At 39.9% G+C, this 20,681-nt stretch overlaps 3 protein-coding genes across 4 annotated transcripts; 2 read left to right on the top strand and 1 right to left on the bottom strand.

The window, feature by feature from the left end:
* Positions 1 to 21: 21 nt before the first annotated feature.
* Positions 22 to 5,822, bottom strand: prcc (proline rich mitotic checkpoint control factor). The gene is made up of 7 exons (XM_037092262.1): positions 5,012 to 5,822; positions 4,866 to 4,910; positions 3,943 to 4,431; positions 3,276 to 3,368; positions 2,994 to 3,140; positions 2,575 to 2,640; positions 22 to 1,798 (listed from the first exon to the last, which is right to left on the bottom strand). Exons 1-7 carry the CDS (start codon positions 5,321 to 5,323, stop codon positions 1,712 to 1,714), a joined length of 1,239 nt encoding a protein of 412 aa, XP_036948157.1. The 5' UTR covers positions 5,324 to 5,822; the 3' UTR covers positions 22 to 1,711.
* A 2,422-nt stretch (positions 5,823 to 8,244) lies between these two features.
* On the top strand, positions 8,245 to 14,146 carry LOC119016460 (hepatoma-derived growth factor-like). The gene is made up of 6 exons (XM_037092268.1): positions 8,245 to 8,701; positions 10,917 to 10,993; positions 11,476 to 11,614; positions 11,899 to 12,057; positions 12,142 to 12,330; positions 12,453 to 14,146. Exons 1-6 carry the CDS (start codon positions 8,615 to 8,617, stop codon positions 12,471 to 12,473), a joined length of 672 nt encoding a protein of 223 aa, XP_036948163.1. The 5' UTR covers positions 8,245 to 8,614; the 3' UTR covers positions 12,474 to 14,146.
* Positions 14,147 to 15,550: 1,404 nt separating this feature from the next.
* Positions 15,551 to 19,454, top strand: mrpl24 (mitochondrial ribosomal protein L24). Of its 2 annotated transcripts, none has more exons than XM_037089185.1 (6): positions 15,551 to 15,704; positions 15,968 to 16,154; positions 17,058 to 17,153; positions 17,557 to 17,660; positions 17,862 to 17,992; positions 19,020 to 19,454. In XM_037089185.1, exons 1-6 carry the CDS (start codon positions 15,574 to 15,576, stop codon positions 19,154 to 19,156), a joined length of 786 nt encoding a protein of 261 aa, XP_036945080.1. In that variant the 5' UTR covers positions 15,551 to 15,573; the 3' UTR covers positions 19,157 to 19,454. The 2 variants fall into 2 exon arrangements, with proteins under 2 accessions (XP_036945080.1, XP_036945088.1); XM_037089193.1 differs by having other exon boundaries at positions 15,651 to 15,726.
* Positions 19,455 to 20,681: the final 1,227 nt, after the last annotated feature.

The raw sequence follows: 20,681 nt of genomic DNA, 5'->3' as shown, positions 1-20,681 counted from the left end.
CCAACCAGTTGCAGTCAACAGTATGGAGCCAGGATAGGAAAAGATTTATTCATTAATTTTAATTGTACAACACGCATAACAAAAGTACTGGGTAAACAAAATCTTTTTTTTCCCCAGCAAATGTCATCAAACAAGTTCTTTAGTGAATCTTGAGTGCCTGATACAGCTCTGTTTGTTTATCTCAGGAGTAATATGAAAATCTGATTTATTTCAAAGAAACTTTCATTTTCATTCACCTAGACAGACTTTGCACTGTACACATGATGATAAAGAAAAAAGAAGCATTCAGTTTAAGCTCTATAATTTATATTCCTGTCATTAAGATGTGAGTGAGGATATGCATTCATTCTGTCGACTGCTTGTTCCAGTCTTTGGTATGTACCCTAATCATGAAGTATGGGAGGCAATCAATATCCCTGGACTGCTAGTGTGTTTCTGCCAAATATCAGATGAAGTTTTGAGGCAGATCAGGTTGTGCATGTGTTGGTGCGGTAATGGTGGACGACCACAGAGTCGCCACCACACCTTCAAATAGTTTATAAATGAAGTTTAACGTAAAATCTCATGTTGAAATGTCAAAGCTACCTGGCTCATGAGCTCACATTTATGCTTCACTTCCTTCTTGGGAAAACAAAAAAGATTTCAGAGCGTGGACCACCCACTGCTTTGTTGCAGGATGGGAAAGACTGATGCAAGATCGATCTTAACAGCTTTTATAAAAGAGAGCACTCTATCTGCAATATTCTCCAAAACTGGAGAGATTGGCAGCATTACTAATCCTTGTTTACTTTGATGGCAGGATTTCCTAAAGAATTAAAGTCACACCCTCCACTTAACCAACTTAAATAAAACAAACTTCACATGAATGCATTCAACGGTTATGGTATATTTAAGATACTAAATGTCTTTCCTTGTTATCAATCAAGATATTTAAAAAAAAAAACAAATATCAATGGGACAATGGAGAGAAGTGAATCTTAAGCATGCATGCTGGATGCGGCCAGGCAAAACCGAGGTAAACTTCTTGGTTCATGTTGAATTTAGGAGGCTCTCTGGCCTTATAGCAGCTAAAGATCCAGTTGAAACAGATATGTGTTTGGTTCTCTGGCAAATCGTGAGAGCGTGCTTTTTCAAAACTTAGCTTTCAATGCAAGAAAAATAAAAGAAAAACTGGGGTTAGAATAATAGCAACATGGCGATGGACAAATCATTTGAGCCGTTAGGAGCGACTGCAGCACATGTCCAACAACATCACCTTTATTTCTTTGTTACAAAGTTGTTGATTCACTGCCACAGCTTTCTAATGACTCCAGTCAACGTATGATTGCCAGAGAACCAAACACCGTTCGCAGATAAGAATGAGTCATATATGAGTGTTCACTGAACAGGAGGCAAACATGTTGAAAAAGAAAACATTTATGCTTAACTTGCCACACTGTTACACTGTAATGAAGGTAAAGCGCTTCTATTTACTGTGACTGGGTTTTCAGTACAGTGACACCTTATAAAAATAGTCGACCAAAGGAACTACTGAAGAATAACAATTCAACACAAATACAGGAAGGAGGGCAGGAGGGAAAAATCTGTATTACGGTGCATATAGTTTCTTCCCAAACACAGGTTTTCCGTTTGTGTGGGGAAGTCTGGAGAGCTCTAGTCTACTTGCTGCTGCAGGGTCTCCACATGCCTCCAAAAGTCCACAGTATGACATTTAGAAACCATATTTGGCCTGGGTCTGCCGGCGGGTTAGCTTGTTTTCTGCCCAGTTGTTCTTTAGCTCCAACTCGCGTTCCTTTGCCTGTGAAAGAGGAAAGTCAAGTAAAACTAGATCTCACACAGAGGATGCAATTAACAATGATTTGAAGAACAATTCTTTTTTTGAGTGATTTAAACCCATTTAAAATTAAGGAAAGAGGAAACCTTCTACAAGTGCTACAGTTTTCAAATTAGAGCAGTGTGGAGTCTGTATCCAGTATGCATGTGTTATTATAGCAAACTGACAAAGACACTGGTACCAAAGTCAAGAGAGAATCTGCTGCTTTTTAACCCGGTTTGAACCCCCTGTGCAGGCTTATCATTATTTTCTTGCAGGCTTGAAGGTTTGCTCTCTACCTGGAGTTCAGTGTGTGCAGACATGTCACACTGGGAGCGCAGATTGCTATGTCCCTCCTGACTCCCATCCTGCTCTGCATCACATTCAAATCCAACTGAACAATATTCTTAACTGAAATCTCGATCACTACCCCTTCAATTCCAGGCTGTTTTGGTGTCAAAATAATTGTAGCGTTTAAAGGAGTGCACTGACTTTAAGGGAGATATTCTCCATTGATCAGGAGAAATAGCAGAAGAAAACAGAAACCAATTTAAATAAAGACAGATGATGGTACTGGGTGACTTCCTGATGACACATTAACGTGTGCACAGTTCAGAAAATATAAAAAGATTCTGCTTGTAAGATATATAGAACACATGCTAAACATAATAAGAAAACATTAGGTATAGTCCTTTAGAATGCCTGGCGTAAATCTGTGCAAACTACCATGATTGTATGATTTGTGATTTAGCGGCACTCACCTGGTGAATGAGATATGTTATCTGATGCTTGCGTCGCTGCTGTCCAGTAGGTTGCTCTCCTTTTTTCTGCAGAAATGAAAAAGTAGACAGTACATTAATTGAACCGCGTTGTTGCAATGCAAAACTGGCAAAGATTCTCACGAGCAATCTGTCTGGATGCTTTCTGACTTTGTGAAATCATTCTTATAACAAGTTTGTCGGTAACAAGCCCATCTGCATTTTTGAGTTAAAAAACCTCAAGAGTCCAATTACTGAAGCCACTTCCTTCCTTGTGTTTGTTATTTAGAGGGATAAAAATCCTGTCTGTCTGCAAAAAACACAAAACTGAGCAGAAACCTGAACATAAACCTAAACACCGCTTGACACCCAGGCCCTGTGGGCCTCCAATGCAAGACGACGCAGTGATGTAGTCGGTTCACCTTGCTGAAGGACTGACGCGTCTGCTTCTCTTCTGTCATGCTTTTGGTCATCCACTGCTGGTTGCCGCTCAGCTGGTCGTCCCCCTTGATCTCCAGAAACTTCACCTCCTCTTTGCCCCTGTTCCGTTTCCCTTGCAGTCGCATGAACTGAAGTACAAGAAGCAAATGACTGCATCAGTCAAAGGAAGAAAACTGTAACTGAACTTACATTGTGATCAAAAGAGCTGCAGAACAATCAAGAATTATATCGCACAACAGAAAAAAAAACAGCACTTGTCTTACCGCCTCATCATCAAACATTGTAGACTGGCCAGGCTCTTCAGTCTCTGCCAGGCTGGAATTAGGATCCTGGAAGTATGGCTCATTATAATATCCCTGTCAGAGGAGAAAATGTTTAGGCCGTTATTTAAATTTGTGCTGATTTTTTAATGTTTTTTTATCTATTCAATGTCGACGGTATATAGAGGGATTTGGTTTTTTCTTAACTACCTTGACTCATACATGTGGCTTACTTGGGCCTTTTGTGTGCTAGAGACTAATGGATATTGCAGATGGTTAATGTTTATGTTGGGGAAAACAAAATGTCACTGCTATCATGGACTATAAAGACTAGTATGTGGTTGTGTAGCCTCTAGCTATGTTTTTGCTTGTATTATTTATGATTGCCTAGGTACTTTTCTTATGTCACATTGACATCTACACTGTAAGCAGTATCTGTAATTGGCTTCCTGATGGTTTCCATAATCGTCCTCTGATCTGATGAGCTGACTTTTAATAAGATTATTCAGCACTTACAAAAGGACTGCATTTTGATCTTAATTGGCCTGAACTTATTTTTAAATACTCCAATTAATCTAATCAGTCATGTGGATTCAGTTATAGTCCGTGATTTGTGAATCTAAAGCCATCTGAATGACATGTATATTTAGTTTACATTAGTCATAATTACCGGAGGGAGAGCTTCTGGTCCTGCCATCGGCTGTTCATACTGAGGACATTGACCTCCCCATGCACCAGCTCCCTCATGGTTCCCCCCAAAGTCGAGGGGGGCGTCGGACTGCCCAGGCTCATCTGCAGGTGAAAAGGGAAGAAGCTCTGCAGGGGCTCCTGGCTCGGGGTCTACGCTAGGGAGGATTTCGGGCAGAGGCTGAGAGCTCTCGCCCAGGGAAAAGTAGTTCTGGGGGGTTATGTCTTCCTCGTTATCCTGGTCGTCGGTGGCTATTTGTCGAGCCAGCTGCAGGGCAGCTGACTTTGCTGCAGCTTTGATGGCAGAAGGTGATGCACTAGAACCAAGCAGACCCTGAGCAGGCGTCCCGGGCTTGGGTCCTTTGGGTTCTTGGCGCTTGGTGAGTGTGTGAGGAATCAGGGGTCTGTCGAGCTCCTTCACTGTCATGTTTTTGGGTTTTGGGAGAAGGGAGGAGAGGCCTGAACCTGCACCCTGGAAGAGGAAAAAAATATGGAGAGAAGGGGACTGTGAGGTTAGGGAACGGAAGGGATGGCATCATATATTCTGTGCAAGTGGTCCCCTCCATTTGAAAGCATTTTTAGTCTTAATGAGCAACAACAATGTTAGACAGCAGGAGTTAAAATCTCAGCTGGCATGGGTGTTTACATGCAAAACAATGTTGATGCTAGTTACACTCCAGTGTTTATTGTGTTACTTGTACACAACTCCATTAAGGGGCTACGAAAAGGTCATGCATGACAGCTAAATCATTATTATATTATCAGGGAGATTAGGTAACATTTTATGGTCATCTGCTGCAGGCTGAGAGTCCCGTTACAGTGTACCTTGAGTGTAGTCAAACCAGCTTTAATAATACACGCTCGAGTATTTCAGAGAATGAAGTTGCACACAGTGAGACATCTTACCTGAGACTGTTTCTTCTGTGCTGGTTCATCATCATCTGAGTCCGACTATGGACAAAAAAAATACATCACTATGAGTTACAGTCTGGTTACATACCACAGGAGCTACAATAAAAATAAGCAAACAGCTGATCAGACTCAGTACTCACATCCCGTCTCTGGATTTGTGGTACAGAGATCCTGACAGGTTCTGATCGCTTCCTCGGCTTAGGCAGGCTAGAAAATAAGCTTCCTTTAGATGGCTGAGAATCTAGGTCATCGTTTGACGTGCTGTCCCCTGCTGAAGGGTTCGCTTTTGTCTCCTTGCTTGGTCCATAGTTTCCTCCTGCCGATGCTGGCTTTTTGGGAGCAGGCAGGACTGAGAAGAGCCCTCCGGCGCTGACTCTTCTCTGCGCTGCGGCAGAGGTCGAGGTTTCCTCTGAGTCACTATCATCGCTGCTACCATAGGCGACTAAAGACATGTTTGCTGATGTTTTCAACTATTGTTAACCGACAGTAACTCGTGGACATGGATAACCGCTTCCCCTTGACTAGGTCTCAAGAAACCGCGCTTTCCGAGGAGCCGACTTCAATTGAAGGTAGGGTAATCTTGGATCAGTACACCCACACAGATAATGAAATGACTCCCTGTTAGCAGTAGTGTCATGAAAACCCCCCACAGGTTAAAATAGGGCCTCACGGTGAGCTCATTAAATGAGAGGACTATCACAACTTCACGCTGCTAGCTAATGTTAGCTAGGCCGCCGCAGCAAACGATGTTAGCTGACTGACCCTCACTGGCTTGGTCGAATATAATTCGCCTCAGACCTGTTATCGGACATAATACAACATCGGCTGAAGCAGCAGCTGTGTTTCACGCCATAAAAGCGGAGCTTTTTTTAGTCCCTAGACTCCATCAAAACATTCACCTCCATCATTCGATTGAAAAAGCGGCATCTGCGCATCTTTCTGCGCAGCACTTTCTTCTTCTTCTGTTTGTTTTCAGTCTGTACACAATTTCAGGGCCTCAATGCCCCCAGCGGTCAGAGTGTATACAAACACTTGATAAAAAAAAATACCTTCCTTCGGAAATGTTTGGTGATGAGAGTCTGCTGCACTGAATTTGTGGGTTTTAGTAACAAATTTACATGCTACAATTAAAAGTTTACTCATTAAGGGTAGAATATAAACTGATTCCATTATGTTTATTAGTCAATATGTTTACACATGGCTGCATTTATGCCAACAAAACCATAAACAACATTAAATAAGATCGAACTTTATTAATCTTGATTTGTTGAAGAGAATGCTCAAAAATACAGTAGCGTTAGAAAAAAAATGCAAAAACACATTAGACTAAGAGGAGTAGGCTACATGCTGACACCTGTGGCTAATGGAATAACAGTACAAATACAATTAGATTCAACAGGGAAAAAAAGTTGACCACAATAGAAACTGAATTCGAAAAAGTATGGTATATAAAAAGATATTCAGAAGTTAAAATATATATATATATATCTTGCACATATTGAAAATGTTGCACCTGATTCTGTAAAAATACATTAGCATTTGTGACCCACTGCCATTGTCAGGAAGGCTTTGAAACACCATTTAGACAAGACTTTAATGTCAGAACATAAAATCCACAGAAATGATAATGAAACAGTTAAATCTGCAGCGTGGAACTTTCTGCCTCTCCCCTCTGGCAGTGAGAGTAATTACACAAACACTATCAACGCACTAATGACACCATTGCTCCACCATACTTAGAAATTAGTATCGAGGATTAAACATGTAGGTTCAAAGCTTTATTATGCTGTAATTTCTTCAGAAAATAAACAGATAGATTGTCTTACTCAGTGCTTTGTTAAAGAGAATTACAGCCTCTTTTCGCCCTATTTCTATCATTGTCCACCCATGTTTGGCTTAAAAATCCAGGTATATCACCAAAAGCATGTTGTTGTCATACTACTGTGTACCCTTTGTTCTTGGGCTGTCTCTTATAGTTTGGGCCTCCAATTAAGGAAAAATCTTCCTGCTACAGCATTCTCTAATGTTTTCAGACGAGGTGCAAACAGTTTGGGCAAGGCCTTTTCCTGTTTCAACATGACAATGCCCTTGTACACAAGTAATCCCTTGACAGGCCTGTACAGAGCCCTGATCTCTGCATCAAACACCTTTGGAATGAACTGGACCACAGACTGTGAGCCATGTACCACAAAAATCTTGTCTTAAAAGTCACAGGAGAGGAGGCTGTTCACTGTATGCAGCATATTCATGACCACAGTTTTGGATTCAAGTATCCATAAGTCACATATGGGTCTGATGTGTAGTTTCCACATATACTTTTGGACAATTTTGAGTGAACGATAAATATAAATAAATATGGATAGTGATTATACTGAATTGTAATGATAACATTACTTATAAAAGTGAGACTTTAGTCTAATGGGCATCTGTTGCTCGAGGCACAGTGGTGTTGAATTCTCCTCAACAATATTACCAGTTTGAGCCCTGAGCCCAAAATTACAGACGTGTTAAATAATCATCAGCCCTGAGCTAAGGGGGCAAAAGTACAAAGACCACATCAGATTGCACAGATTATTTTACCAAACATTTGAAATTAATCTCAAATTCTGTGCTCCACAAGTTTATTCATTTTGATACATTTGTTTAAATATTATATCCAACTTTGGAAAATAATTATTTTACATTTTGGTGTTTAATATTGCACACATTTTACGCTAATATACACATATATATATACAAACACATATGTATACATATATACATATATATAAAAACAAAGATGGATTACTAGTAGGGAAAGGGCGATAATAAAATTTGATCTTGGATCACTCTATGAGTTGATCACGGTAAATTTTCATCTCAAGCTAATCATGAATCTGGATAATCTTTAATATCCTAGCATGAGGCCCTGATAGGCACTTTGAGTTGTGTCTGAGTTGTGCTGTACAAATAAACTTGCCTAGCCTTGACATTAAGAAAAAAAATGTGCATTAAATTATATATGACAACCATATAGACTGTATTTATCTAAATGACACATATGTGCCAGGCGTTACACTATAACTCTAGTATAGATAATATTGACTAATACTGCAGTATGTAGTAGTTGACAGTCGTTGATAGTATAAATAAATGCTGCAAGCAACATCAGCATAGTGCACCTGATATTGCATGGAAATTGATTATTGGTGAATTGAAAAACTAAGCAGATAGCAGTCCAAGCAGTATAAATAAATGCTACTTAAATAAATATTCTCAATATCAAACAGTCAAATTGTCCTGCAAATTTCCAAGTCATTGATTATGTGATGCTGTGTGCCTGCAGTACGACAAATTGGCCACCAAAGGCGCCACCGAGCAGCTTCATCAGGTACTGGGGGCGCGTCTGCAGAGTGGGAAGCGGGTTTCAATTTCAAACCCAAACCGTCCGAGGGACGAGCCAGCGGCTTGTCGGATAACGTCAAATCCTACTACTTACCGCGTTTTTGGAATCAGCAACACAATTCACAGACGAAGCAGACCAGTGTCGTTTTCTCCGGCCGTGCTCACAGAATCCGCGGAAACAAAGTCGCCCGCCGCGTCTTCGCTCCAGTTTTTCCGCGCCTGGTTCATGTGGATGACAAACCGACGCTTGGCGTGTTTGCTGCAGGTGTTGACCAATCCGACCGCTGCATCACATTAAAACTACTTCTCTATTGGAATTACACGTACATCTGACATAGCGAGCCATTTCTGCAAGAAGCATGCCGCGGTCCAACAGGCAAAAGGAATACAAACCTGGAGACCTTGTGTTTGCCAAAATGAAGGGGTATCCTCACTGGCCTGCGAGGGTAAGCACCCGATGTTAAACCTCTCGTAGGTTAGGCGTTCATTTCAGTTCGTCTTGACTGCCTGTCACTTGTTCACCAGCGAGGCCTAACGGTAGTTAGCGCTAGCTACCATGAGTTAGCGTAGCTGGGTCAGCCGTAAGCTAACGTTGCCGAGCATCCGCACACAGCTAACTAGCCGACTGGAGGCAGCTGCAAATGTCTTTCGGGTGATTCATCGAGCAGACGGACACCTCAGTGCCCCGCTCGGCTTGCTAAATATTGAACATTGTTGCTAGCTGCTCTTTGCCACCAACGCTGCTTTTCATCGTCTCCCAAGGGGCCCGTTAGCCTAATGTTAACTTGGTAAAAGCTGTTAAAAATAGCATTTGGCTAACAGCACGTCGGCTAATTAAAAAAAAAAAAATAACGGATCTGTCATACATCAGCGTGACGGTTTCTTTTTTCCAGTGGCATACATTAGCTGAACGTTAAGTCAGGTTATCTGAGGTTATAAACACGAATCCACGTTGTGACTTCGTTAAGTTACGTGCTGAATAAGTTTTTTTTTTTCCAAGTTTTCTTTACTCGTATTAACTGTTGCTTTACAGACTACACATGCCTGCTGTTGTAGCCACATGCTTCGGTGCTTTGTAAACATCCCTGTCTACCCCACACTTGTTGCGACAAGCAGCTAACTGTGTTTCTGCTCATAACGTTTAATTACTTCCATTACGTTAAAATCTGGCTTTTAAGACCATAACGTAATGTCTACCCGGTCCATAAACACACAGTGGCCTCACGTTGCCGTCAGTGTTTCCTAATCTTTCAGCAGGAGGGAGAATGTGAACCTATAGGTCAACACTGGGTTACGTTTCCCTCGTTGACTGAGCCTTCCTTGAAGCCATATGAGAAGTGTTTTATATTTACAACATGAGAGAAAATGGGTGTAAAAATAACTGAAACACTTTGGCACTTTACTTTGCACTGAAGTGAACTAACATGGAAAAATGTGTAAACCCAACAACATGCATGCACTGACCACAACTGGCTTGTACAGTTGAAAAGGAAACTTGGTTTCTGTTTATAATTTGGCAACCATTCATACAATTATATGATCAAACATATGGCCCCCACCCATAAAGCACTCTTTTATTATTTTAATATCATGGCTGCCTTTAAATATTACCTAATGAATCTGACAAAACGGTTATGTCAGCGTCAGTATTGATCTCTTCCCTCCTTTTCTCAGTCTTATCAGCCATGTCCCATGTCAGCAGGCCACAGGCCCTGCCCCACCTATCCTGACACAGTGGCCCTATCTGGGAATGCCAAAAGGCCTGTCTGCCAGAGGCAAACGGACACTCTGCTCGGCCATCATAACAGTGCTTTCCTGTGCCTTGGTGTCTTGCTGTGCTATTTTTTTCTTTCTCAAAACATAAATAAATATTGGCAGGGTGTTGGAGGCTGTCAAAATGAAAGATGAGAAGTGAAGCAAAAAGTGGCCTGACCGCTGTTCTCAGTGGGTTCATTAGGAGTTCAGATTGGAGTGAATTTTATAGTAGCTTACATCAGGCTGAGCAATACATTCAGAATGGCTCTCAATTAGCAATGATGTTTACTCAATTATGTTGTATGACTGTTCTGTCCTATAAGCTTAATTTGGTATTAAAGCACTGCTGTTGAAACAGTTGAGTAGACAGGAAATGCTCAGCAGAATTGATTAAAAAAAGTCATAGTTCTAGGTAATTTATCAAGGAAGGAAACCAATCATTTCTGATTCAAGCCTCTCAAACTTGAGATGAAGCGCTCTCCTGTCTTTTATCATTGTAAATTAGATATTTTATGTGTCTGACAGTGTTGAAATGTGAAATTGGAAGGGCATTTTAAGTTGTATTTATAGACTAAACAATTGATTGATCATTTTCAAATTGATAATTATTAAATCTTTTTTGAAGAAGAAGAAATGCATAGTTTCCTGCTGATATTTGATGTTTTTAAAATGTGGTCTTATTAAGAAAACAAAAACATTTAATTGCTCCTGCTCTGAATGTTTAGTTTTTTATCTTCATTACAATTGACCTCAGTTAAATTGATCATGTTCTCCTGTGTTTGTCACTTGATATCAGAATTGCTCTCCTACTTTTAAACTTTGGGTTAATTTTAAATATTGATAGAGTGAAATTAACTTTGAGACTCCTCAGCATTCTTCTTAAGACATTGTGGTCTCAATTCACAGATTGACGAATTACCCGAAGGAGCCGTGAAGTCCCCTTCAAACAAGTACCAGGTGTTCTTTTTCGGAACACATGAGACGTGAGTAATATGTGTTGTCATTGTCAATATTTCTGCTAAATAATGGCAGCAATTTGAGCAAAATATCGTTAACTGATTCCTGCCAATTCTGAAATACAAGTTACTGATGTGCATGGTACATTTATAAAAAGAAAATACTTTTATTGCAACAAGAGCCCAATCGATTCTTGTCCCATGTTCTGGACTGATGCCAAAGCTAAAATGCATCAGACGCCTCACATGTGGTTATCAGACACTTGTGACAAAGATATGTAACAGAGGCAGGATATCTTAGAGTTTAACCATAAACCTTTTTGTCCAGAATGGTATCGGTGCAGGGAAACAGTTGACATGAAAAATGTTAAAACAGACACTGCTACCTGTGAGTCACAACACTATCTGAGCCAGGCACAAACTAAGTTGATGACATTTTGTCAATTGATAAACACGACTTGGAAAACTCACTGAATTATGTTAATGTCTCTTTTGATTGACCACCACAGGGCGTTCCTGGGGCCCAAGGATTTGTTCCCCTACGATGAACATAAGGAAAAATTTGGAAAACCAAATAAGAGGAAAGGATTTGCCGAAGGACTCTGGGAGATCGAGAACAACCCCACTGTCACGCATGAAGGCTATGAGGTGTGTTCATTTAGTTGTGGCCAGGTCTGTGCTGTTTTGTTTCTGTGCTCCCTGATGGAACGCAAGAACAGATTTTGTAGGTATATAATGTGTCTTGTTTCCGTATCTCAGTTGCTTTTCCACAGACACAATTAATCGCATAATAGATAAATAAATGACATTCCAAATGTTGAAAGAATGCAACAAAGCTACCCTGTTTTTTTTAATTAATTTAAGACAGCATTTAGACCTTGAGGAGTGCTCTGTGTGGGTCCAAGTCAAAATATTTGCATTTCTGCATTCAGTCATCAAAGAAGGACAATGCGTCAGAAGGAGCAGGGGATACTGGCGGCTCGGAAAAGGCAGATGCCGAGGGCAGCAGCGACGAGGACGAAGGGGCCTTGGTCATCGACGAGAAGAACGAGAGGGGAGGGACTAAACGAAAAGCAGAGGAGTCCACAGAGGTGAGTTTTACTTGTCAAGTCTTTGAGAAAAAGAAAAAATTAGAGACCTTCAGTCACACTCTCACACTTCAAACTTTTTTTAAGGCGTCTCCCAAGCGGCCGAAGGATACGGAGGCGGAAGGTGACTCTAAAGTAGACGGTGACAAGTCGAATGCAGAAGCAAAGCTCAATGATGTGGCTGGACCCAAGCCAACTGCTCCCTCCTCACAGAGCGAGTCGAAAGCGGAGGCCCAGGAAAACGCTCCAGCAGGAGGCCAGCTAACAGCAGATAAGGTGAGACATGCAAGGACTGCAAAACACACTATAATATACTTTGTAAGAATATAGATACTTATGGATGTGATTATTTGTTCTGTAATGATGTGTTTTATTGCTTTCTACTGTTCCCCCTGCAGCCTGTGACAGACAGCGCTTAACAGCAACTCACCGAAGAAAACCGAATTGTTGATGCTTTTCTCTGGAATTCAAGCATCAACACGATTACCTGCAGGATGCCAGATTTCAGCTGTTTAATTAAAAAGGAGAATTAAAAAAAAACAAAAAAACAACATGTTTGTATTGAGAGACAAACAAATCCTCATTTGCCATTTTTGGGATATCATATATCCCAGAATACAAAAAAGAAAAAAAAAGTTTGCTAATCTGATTTCAAAACAATTGAAATGAGCACTTTAAGGCTCATTTATGGGATTTAGGTGTGTATATATTTTTTATTTCTAAGTGCAATTACATAATTACAAAGACTGCTAGGTGTCAAAAACATTTTTTTCAGTTTGGAGGGAATAAACACTGAATATATAGTAAATAGAAAAAACAAACAAACATTTAAACCACAAAAAAAGATAAATGCTCTCATTTGATGGTTTTAAATCTTAGATATTGTACAGGAATAAGAACAAATTTTTCACCCATGCTCTCAGCTTTCGTTCACAAATTAAACGTTTTACTTACATTTGTTTCACCTAGCTTCTCAGCTTCATCTTAAATCATATATTCGCTCATTGGATACATGATAAGTTGCACTTTCAGATTTCTTTTCCTGCCCCATTAATCATTGTCTAGTTCACTGTATGACGTTTTTATGCAACACAGGTTTTGTTGCTTAGGTGTAGTGTTATGCTTCATAGCAAGTGACCAAATTATGTGATTAATGTCTCCAGGTTGAAAATGTAATGCCCATTTGAGAAGAGCTATTTTAGGATGAAAACGAGCCACTTTGTAAAACCCCTCTGTAAATGACGATTGTGCGTTGTGGAAAGCAGAAAGACATTCCTGAATGTTGTTCAGTCACAGCTCGGTCGGCTCAAGGTGGAGCTGTGGCGTTTGTGGAGGGAAATTATCTGGCAACCTCTTGATGGATTTCATCGACTCAACTCTCAATTTCATGTTATAAGTTCATGTTTAGCTCACATGAATGCTGCCATTGCTTGATACTGGAGATGTCATTGTGAATTGCACTCAGTGATTGGTTGTACCAAATATATGTTTTTTTTTTTCAGCTCTGATTTTGTCGAACGCCAACATAAGATCAACACAAAAATTAAATTAGAGGAGTGACTCATTTGTAACACTTTTCCAATCCTTTTAACTGGAATACGAGTCTGTTTCACTTCAGTTGTCTTATTATTTTGGCCGTGAAACGATATTTTGATGTTTTTGAAGATGTGTTTAATTTGAATATTTGTTTAGACATGTTCCAAATGTGGTGTTGTTATTTTTCCACTATTCAAGTTTTTACAGATGTTAGGCCTGCTCACCATGTTACTTGGATGTTTTAGCTTCAGTGTTCTTCCTGTATTTGGCAACATCAAGTTCAAAGTTTAACGATGAACTGAAGGGAAATCTCCGCTTCTAACTGACTGCTGTGTCTAAGATGGTTTGCACCGACCTTCACCACTGATTTCAAACTATGAAATGCTCAGTTGCCCACTCAAATCTGGAGTTGGTTTCCAAGGGTATAATTTGGCGTTGAAGTGTAATTCTTGGTTTAGCTTTCTCTGTTACTTTCAGAAGCTGTCATTCATCTTAATCTGCTGCTTAGTTTACTGTTGTAGTTGCCATTTAATAAACATGTCGATTGCAAAGAAAACCTTGTTTTTGTCATGTTCACATTCAGTAAAAACCTCCTTGTTTATTGTCAGTAATCCACTTCCTCAGTCTGGAAAGCAACTGAAAACAATCCAATGTTAGTCACTGTTTTCTTTTTAACCAACAAGATTGTCTACAATTATTGTTTTTCGAGTCATAAAGTACCCCCAAAACCAGATATTGTGCAGAATGCTGTGCTCTCAGGTGAAGTTTCAAGCAGGGGGAAATCTACTTTTTATTTTTCAGCCCAACCAGACGTGATTAATCATTTCACATCTCATTTTTCACTCTGTTACAAATGTATGAAGCGGTGGCACCTTTTTGTGCGTGTGTGAGCGAGCACTTGTCACAAATAATTTGCTCCCCAGAGAGCCTGGCGGCACAGTTGGGGGCTTTAGGTCGCTATAGCTGAACTAGTTTTGCTGTTATGTAACAAGTCCTGACAGCTTTGAATTTGTCACGGGGTTTGGTTGAGTATGAGTTTTTTAAAATATGATGTTGGAGACCGTGAGGTGCTGGAGTAAATGTTTTTCAAAGCATTGATTTGTAAATGTACGCTGTCGCAGCTGGTTCACAAGATTAATGACTGCTTACATGTACAATTGCAGGTTTTCTCCTGTCTTGTGGCATAAAGATGCTATAAATATCTCTCAGCCTTGTCACAGTAACACCACAGTATGTCCTATAATAACTCAGTGTATCTGCCTCCGTGGTTGCACCCAACATCAAATCAGGGCTACGGCAACAACCAACCAAACCAGATTTTACAGATGGATTAACTGAAGTGGGAAAAGCCACTGAGTTTTTGTAAATAGCAATACATCCAAAATTCAAACAGGATATGGTTAATAAAATTGCACATGAGCATGAAAATCTGACCCTGTGAGAAAACACATTTCCATTTTATTTCATTAACATTTATCACTGTCAAGACAATTTACACTTCTAAAACAGACACTCAATACAACTGCAACACTCTGACAGGATTAGAGAAAAAGAAAAGGCACTTGCACAGTCAGTTAAGAGTTTCACATGCTAAAGCTTTTGTGAAAACTGAGCTGAAACAATTATAATAATGATTAAAAAAAACCTGATATATGTTAAGGGGTTTTCCTCTTGAGGCGATCTGTGACTGATCTTTTATTTTTTAATCTTTGATTTCAAGATTCAATGCGATTTATTTGTCATTAAAAGCGAGCAACTCCTGTATGCCATGCAAACATGGAATATATATTTATGTCATCAACACAAATGCCTAATTTTGTAGCGCCTGTTTTAAAATGTATATCTTCAAATATCCCTGTTTATCCCTAAAAATGTCTGGCTTTAAACACACTGAATGTCTCAGGGTGAAAACAGTGAAGGTCATCTTTGCGTTAGCTAGAATCCTGCCTACAAATCAACCCCCTCATCTCTGCTGTCCATCTGATGCATTATTTGGCCACTGCGCATGCGTGCAGTCAGATCTCACCCTCCTGTCCTCCAGGGGGCGCTGTGGGCTCGGCTGGTGCTAGCGTCGGTATCAGCGCTGCTGCATGTGACTTTGACATCAACAGAGGGTAAGATATTCCTGCATGTCATGTTAGTACCTCGTTCATTGTTAAAATAGCGCTTTTTATTTGACAAAATATGTAGGAGTCCTAGTGTGTTTGGAAACATAGCTAATGTCGTAACTTTACGTCTAGCCGATGTAAACGCAGCGTTAATGATGGCTTCCCCGAATGCTAACGCTAGCATAGCTTGTGTTGAGATAGCAGCCCTGTCAGGAGACCGAGCACCGTTTGAGCTAATTTACAAGCCCTGATTTGTTTTGTCCCTGCAGCACGATGAGGCTGACCACTCTCATGTCGATGGCAGCCAGGGTTGTTGTGCCCAAAGATTTCCGCTACGGCACCAACAGACCGTGGACGCCTGCTGCTAAGAAGCAGAACCCTCCGGGGAAGAAGAGGAGAAAGGTGTTCGTGGAGCCTATAGCAGCAGAGGACTGGTCTGTTTTCAGAGGGGACACGGTGAGTAACTCATAAACCTCCCAAGTCCTGTAGATCTTTGAATATTCGCCATTAAAGTGAAGTAGACAAACAAGACTAAGTTAAATCACTGCATGGATTGGCCTTATTGAATGTTCAACGTGTCTGATAATCCCAGTCGTGTTTTCTTCTTTAAGATTGTATCCTTCTAGTTTAAACTAGCACTTAAATCCTTTCTGATACGCACAATATTAATGTGGCAATAATGTAAACTCAGAAAAAAAAGATCTACCATAACGGAATAAACGAGTTTTTCTCAAAGGAAAATAAGGTCCATGACCACTGTTTGAAGATAGAAAAGTGGCAGGGTCCGCCATATATAAACAAAGTGTAACTTCAAATGTGTTGTCCTTTTAAGGTCAGTTTGTTTTTGAGTTTGTTTAGGTGCTAATCAGGTATCAATAGATTCATTTTTCTTTCTGATACTGATTATTAATCATCAAGGAGACTGTACGAAATTACAATTTTGAGGTACTTAACTTACTTAAATCCACTGCACTTAATGTATTTGATCACTTGATTTACAGTTTAAGATGATTTTGTGCTCTGAAGTTATTACGTGTGATGCGTAACTAATCAGTTAGTGTTATGGGCGGACACTGAATGAGACCATAGATCAGTAACTACAGACCAAATGAATTAATTTGATTGGCAATCAGACACTTAGACAACTACAGATAATCATTATTGGAAAAATGCAGAATATCAGTGCCGATAATGAATCTCATCCTAATGCTAATGTCATAAAACGTGATACATGTTTGCCAGAAAGGCATGAAGGGGACTCCATGAGAATCGTGTCAGAAGGCGTGTAAAATGTCTTTTGCCAAATCTGGGTAAACAAAGTGGTGTTTGTTCATAAATCTTTGTTCTTTTATTCCTCAGGTTGAGGTCCTTGCAGGGAAGGACAAAGGAAAGCAAGGGAAAGTGGTCCAGGTCTTCAGACACCGGAACTGGGTCATGCTAGAGGGAATGAACATAGTAAGGAAGTGATATTTTTCTCTCAGAAAACTGAATTGAAGTGTTAGATTTTGCTTATGGGCTATTGAGTTCCTCTTCTTCTTCTAAGAACATTAGAAGCAGCTTCACCTGTCATCAGTATATTACATCTGTTTTCTGTATATTACTTCATCATACACCTTAACAGACTACTGACACTAAGAGATGACGTCGCCAATATTCTCATTTGAACAAACAGTAAAGTTAACAGTTACATTTTAATGGTCCCGATTTTGTCAAACACCATGCATTTATTTTTTAGCTCCACCAGATGGAGCCAGTGTCAAGGGCCAGGCTGCTGCTGACAAAGCACACTATGTAAAGCCATTTGGCCACCACCTGTTGTTTGAAGTTGGATGACTGTGAACAAAGCTCTTTGTCTTAGCATCACAGGTACATCGGAAAATCTGAGGATTACCGTGGGACCTACATCGCCAGTGAGGCTCCCGTCCTGCTCCGCGACGTCACCCTGATTGACCCCTCAGACAGGTACAGTAAACCTGGCTACACTGCAACATTACGTTAATGTGTCTGGAGCCCAAAGAAGCTTGTTCTGCTACTTTAGAATAATTAGAAGAAAAAAAAACAAAGACAATCCTGTGTTATTAACAGTAGATAAATTAAAATGATCTCTGGATTTATAGCAGATTGAATATGATGTGTGTGTGTGTGTGTCTATTGATCATCCAGGAAGCCCACTGAAGTTGAGTGGAAATTCACAGAGGAGGGCGAGAGAGTCAGAGTGTCTCTCAGAACAGGTCGGATCATCCCGAAACCTGTCGTGGAGCGACGGGATGGCATCGTACCATCGCAGTGGAAAGGTGAGAGTGTCTGTGAGTGTTTTGATTGGAGGGGGATTCTTTTCAGTAACCAGTTTATTCCACGTGTAGCTCAGAGTCAGCGCTTAACGCTGGCTGAAATTCATTTTTCCAGCCAGTGCTGGCTTGAACACTAAAAATATGTCTCTGAGTGATGCAGTTTGATTGTTTTAAACACACGTATTTCTAAACTGGAGGACACATGGGAAGTCCAGTGTTAAACAACCCTCTGACATAATTGTGCTCCTGCTGTATGCTTGAAACAAACTTGTTTGTACGACGTGTTGTCTGACCACATTTGAAGGTGTTTACGAGGTTCTCAAACATCACACTAACAGAGAGGGGCAAGATTGGACTGTTTCTCAAAGATATCTGTTGTGTTGAACTCAGTTGTACATACAAAAAGTGAAGAATGAAGAGTAAATGATCAAAGGAGAAATTAAAGTCCTGCATTCTTGCTCATTTCCACATGTTGTCTAATGATTGCATGAAGCTGGCATTAATGTGGAGTTGCTAACTTTGGAAAGGTTAAAAATGTGTGTGGGGCTGGGGAAGTTTCAGACCAGCCACCTCTCATTTTTTATTTTTCCGCCCTTTGCAGACTTGAAATTTAAAAATAGATTTCAGAGTTATTCGGTCTGATTGTTTTACAGTGGAAGAAAGGTCTCTTTGTGAAGTAGAAGCCACACGGAGAACAGCCTTCCAATTTACTTGTGCTCCCTGTTAATTCTTGGTTTTTGTTAAATATTTGTCTTTGGGAGAGTCCACATCTTTGGGAAACATTATCAAAGTATCAAAGAGCCTGTGGTTCAGTAGTATTTTGATTAAAGGTGCGATTCTGCAGAAAGATTTGATTGTTGAGCCTCATTCTAGGTTGATAAATACCCAAATACCAACTCAGTATTTGATAATGTAGGAATCAATCTACTTTCATACAGATTGTACCTTTTTAAATGTTCAACCACTAAATTATCTAATGAAAAAAGAAAATGAACAAAAAAACTAAAAGATAACATTTTTGCCCTCACAGATGGCCCCAAAGACACCAGCCCAGATGACACTCTAGAAAAGACCTATGTACCATCTCTGAAAACCCTGGAGGAGGAAGTCATGGAGAAAATGGGCATTCAGGAGAACAGGAGGCACCGAAGGTCCTACTGGTACTGACCAGATTTAACAGAGACACTCAGGCCCTGTTGTGTTAGCAGCTGTCACATGGCCTTTGGAGACACCATGGAGGCGACATATGGAGGATATGAGTAAGGCTTATGGACTGTAAATTGCATACATGTTATCAAGGAATTGATGACTGTGTGAAGGTGAAGCAGCTGTTCTGATAACAGACCTGCAACTGTTTCCTGAATGTGTACAGTTTCAATCATTCTCTATTTGAAATGCTATCAGACTTTGTTTTATGTTCTTTTCTTTCTAAGTGTGAATAAATGGAATACGTAAACTGATATAATCACTTTTATCTTGCTTTTTACCTGAGTTAACTTCATGTTCCAGTAGAGGAACTTGATATTGTTACGCAACAATACCAAGTGCTGACTTTTTAGTCCTTTATGTGTCTCTTGGCCTCCAATAGTTTACTAAAGAGCAACAGAGGCAATTTAATTTACTAAAGGAATACTTTAACAATGCTTTCATCAATATTTTTATTTTAACAATGAGCCGTGATGAACACCCTAAGAATTATTACATGACTCTGAAGTTCACTTCAGCTCCCAACTGGGTGTTTTACGCTCTCTCAGCTTATTGTTTTGTCTGACTCCTTACTGCACTTTAAAACATCACTTGGCCAGACACGACTCCTAATGATAATTCCCCATGAGAAAAAAAAACACAACAAAAACATTGCAGATTTAGATTTCCAAAGTTTTGGCTTAAGTTTATACACATAAATATACAGTCATGATTTTCCCACACCAGGCAAACAGTTGAAAAATATTCACTGAGCACTAATGAAACATTACTCAGTAAAGTTAGATAAGAAAAACTGTGAAAACAGAAGAGGCAAGCTTGTATTATGAGAACAGCAGTGGCTGCTAGTTCACAGAAAACAGAGGCTTCTGCCCCAGTGAGGATAAATCTCTAACATTTAATGTTAGTATAATGCTGTACAGTCTGCATGATTGGAAAATTATCCTTGGTATTGGCAGAGTTAACAATGGTAATGGTTGCAGCCTGTTTGGATTATTCATAAGGCTGAAAATAGTCATATTATTTTACAGAAGCCCAGACATCAGACAAATGAGTCCCTCTTTCCAAAGAGTCTGGGAAACAGTGAGGAGAAGGAAACGGCTCGGGAGGAGACTACACAGACTGGATAGTTTCAACAAAGTTTGCACTCACCTCATTTGACTTTATATATACTGGCTCTGCATGTTGCTCCTGTGGTGTATGACGGGGTTGGCATCAGGTTTCAAATATGACCTCACCCTTGAATTGATGACTAAGTAGGTTTGTCTGCATCATATAAATGCATTAAGGTTCACAGCAAAATCAAGTTAAAAGTTGTTTGTTTACTTGCTGCATAACACTTGTTTCAAATCTGAAACATACAATTCACTTTTTTTTAATGTTTAATATTTTTTTTTATCAAAGAGTTAAATCAACAGGTTCATCTTGCTTAGTTTGGTTCCAACATCACCAATGATCGATCTATAGAGCCAGTTAATTCTCCCGAAGT

This window comes from Acanthopagrus latus, chromosome 3, assembly GCF_904848185.1.
Source record: "Acanthopagrus latus isolate v.2019 chromosome 3, fAcaLat1.1, whole genome shotgun sequence".
NCBI lineage: Eukaryota > Metazoa > Chordata > Actinopteri > Spariformes > Sparidae > Acanthopagrus > Acanthopagrus latus.
This window is presented reverse-complemented; position numbering and strand designations above follow the sequence as displayed.

Excerpts from the sequence above, each read along its gene's own strand:
- prcc (XM_037092262.1), bottom strand. The coding sequence starts at position 5,323 with ATGTCTTTAGTCGCCTATGGTAGCAGCGATGATAGTGACTCAGAGGAA. Across the intron at positions 3,369-3,942 it reads GACCAGAAGCTCTCCCTCCG|GGATATTATAATGAGCCATA; the intron begins GTAATTATGACT and ends CTCCTCTGACAG. Across the intron at positions 3,141-3,275 it reads CAATGTTTGATGATGAGGCG|TTCATGCGACTGCAAGGGAA; the intron begins GTAAGACAAGTG and ends CTTGTACTTCAG.
- LOC119016460 (XM_037092268.1), top strand. The coding sequence starts at position 8,615 with ATGCCGCGGTCCAACAGGCAAAAGGAATACAAACCTGGAGACCTTGTG. Across the intron at positions 11,615-11,898 it reads TCACGCATGAAGGCTATGAG|TCATCAAAGAAGGACAATGC; the intron begins GTGTGTTCATTT and ends TTCTGCATTCAG. Across the intron at positions 12,331-12,452 it reads GCCAGCTAACAGCAGATAAG|CCTGTGACAGACAGCGCTTA; the intron begins GTGAGACATGCA and ends TTCCCCCTGCAG.
- mrpl24 (XM_037089185.1), top strand. The coding sequence starts at position 15,574 with ATGCATTATTTGGCCACTGCGCATGCGTGCAGTCAGATCTCACCCTCC. Across the intron at positions 15,705-15,967 it reads GACTTTGACATCAACAGAGG|CACGATGAGGCTGACCACTC; the intron begins GTAAGATATTCC and ends TTGTCCCTGCAG. Across the intron at positions 16,155-17,057 it reads CTGTTTTCAGAGGGGACACG|GTTGAGGTCCTTGCAGGGAA; the intron begins GTGAGTAACTCA and ends TTTATTCCTCAG.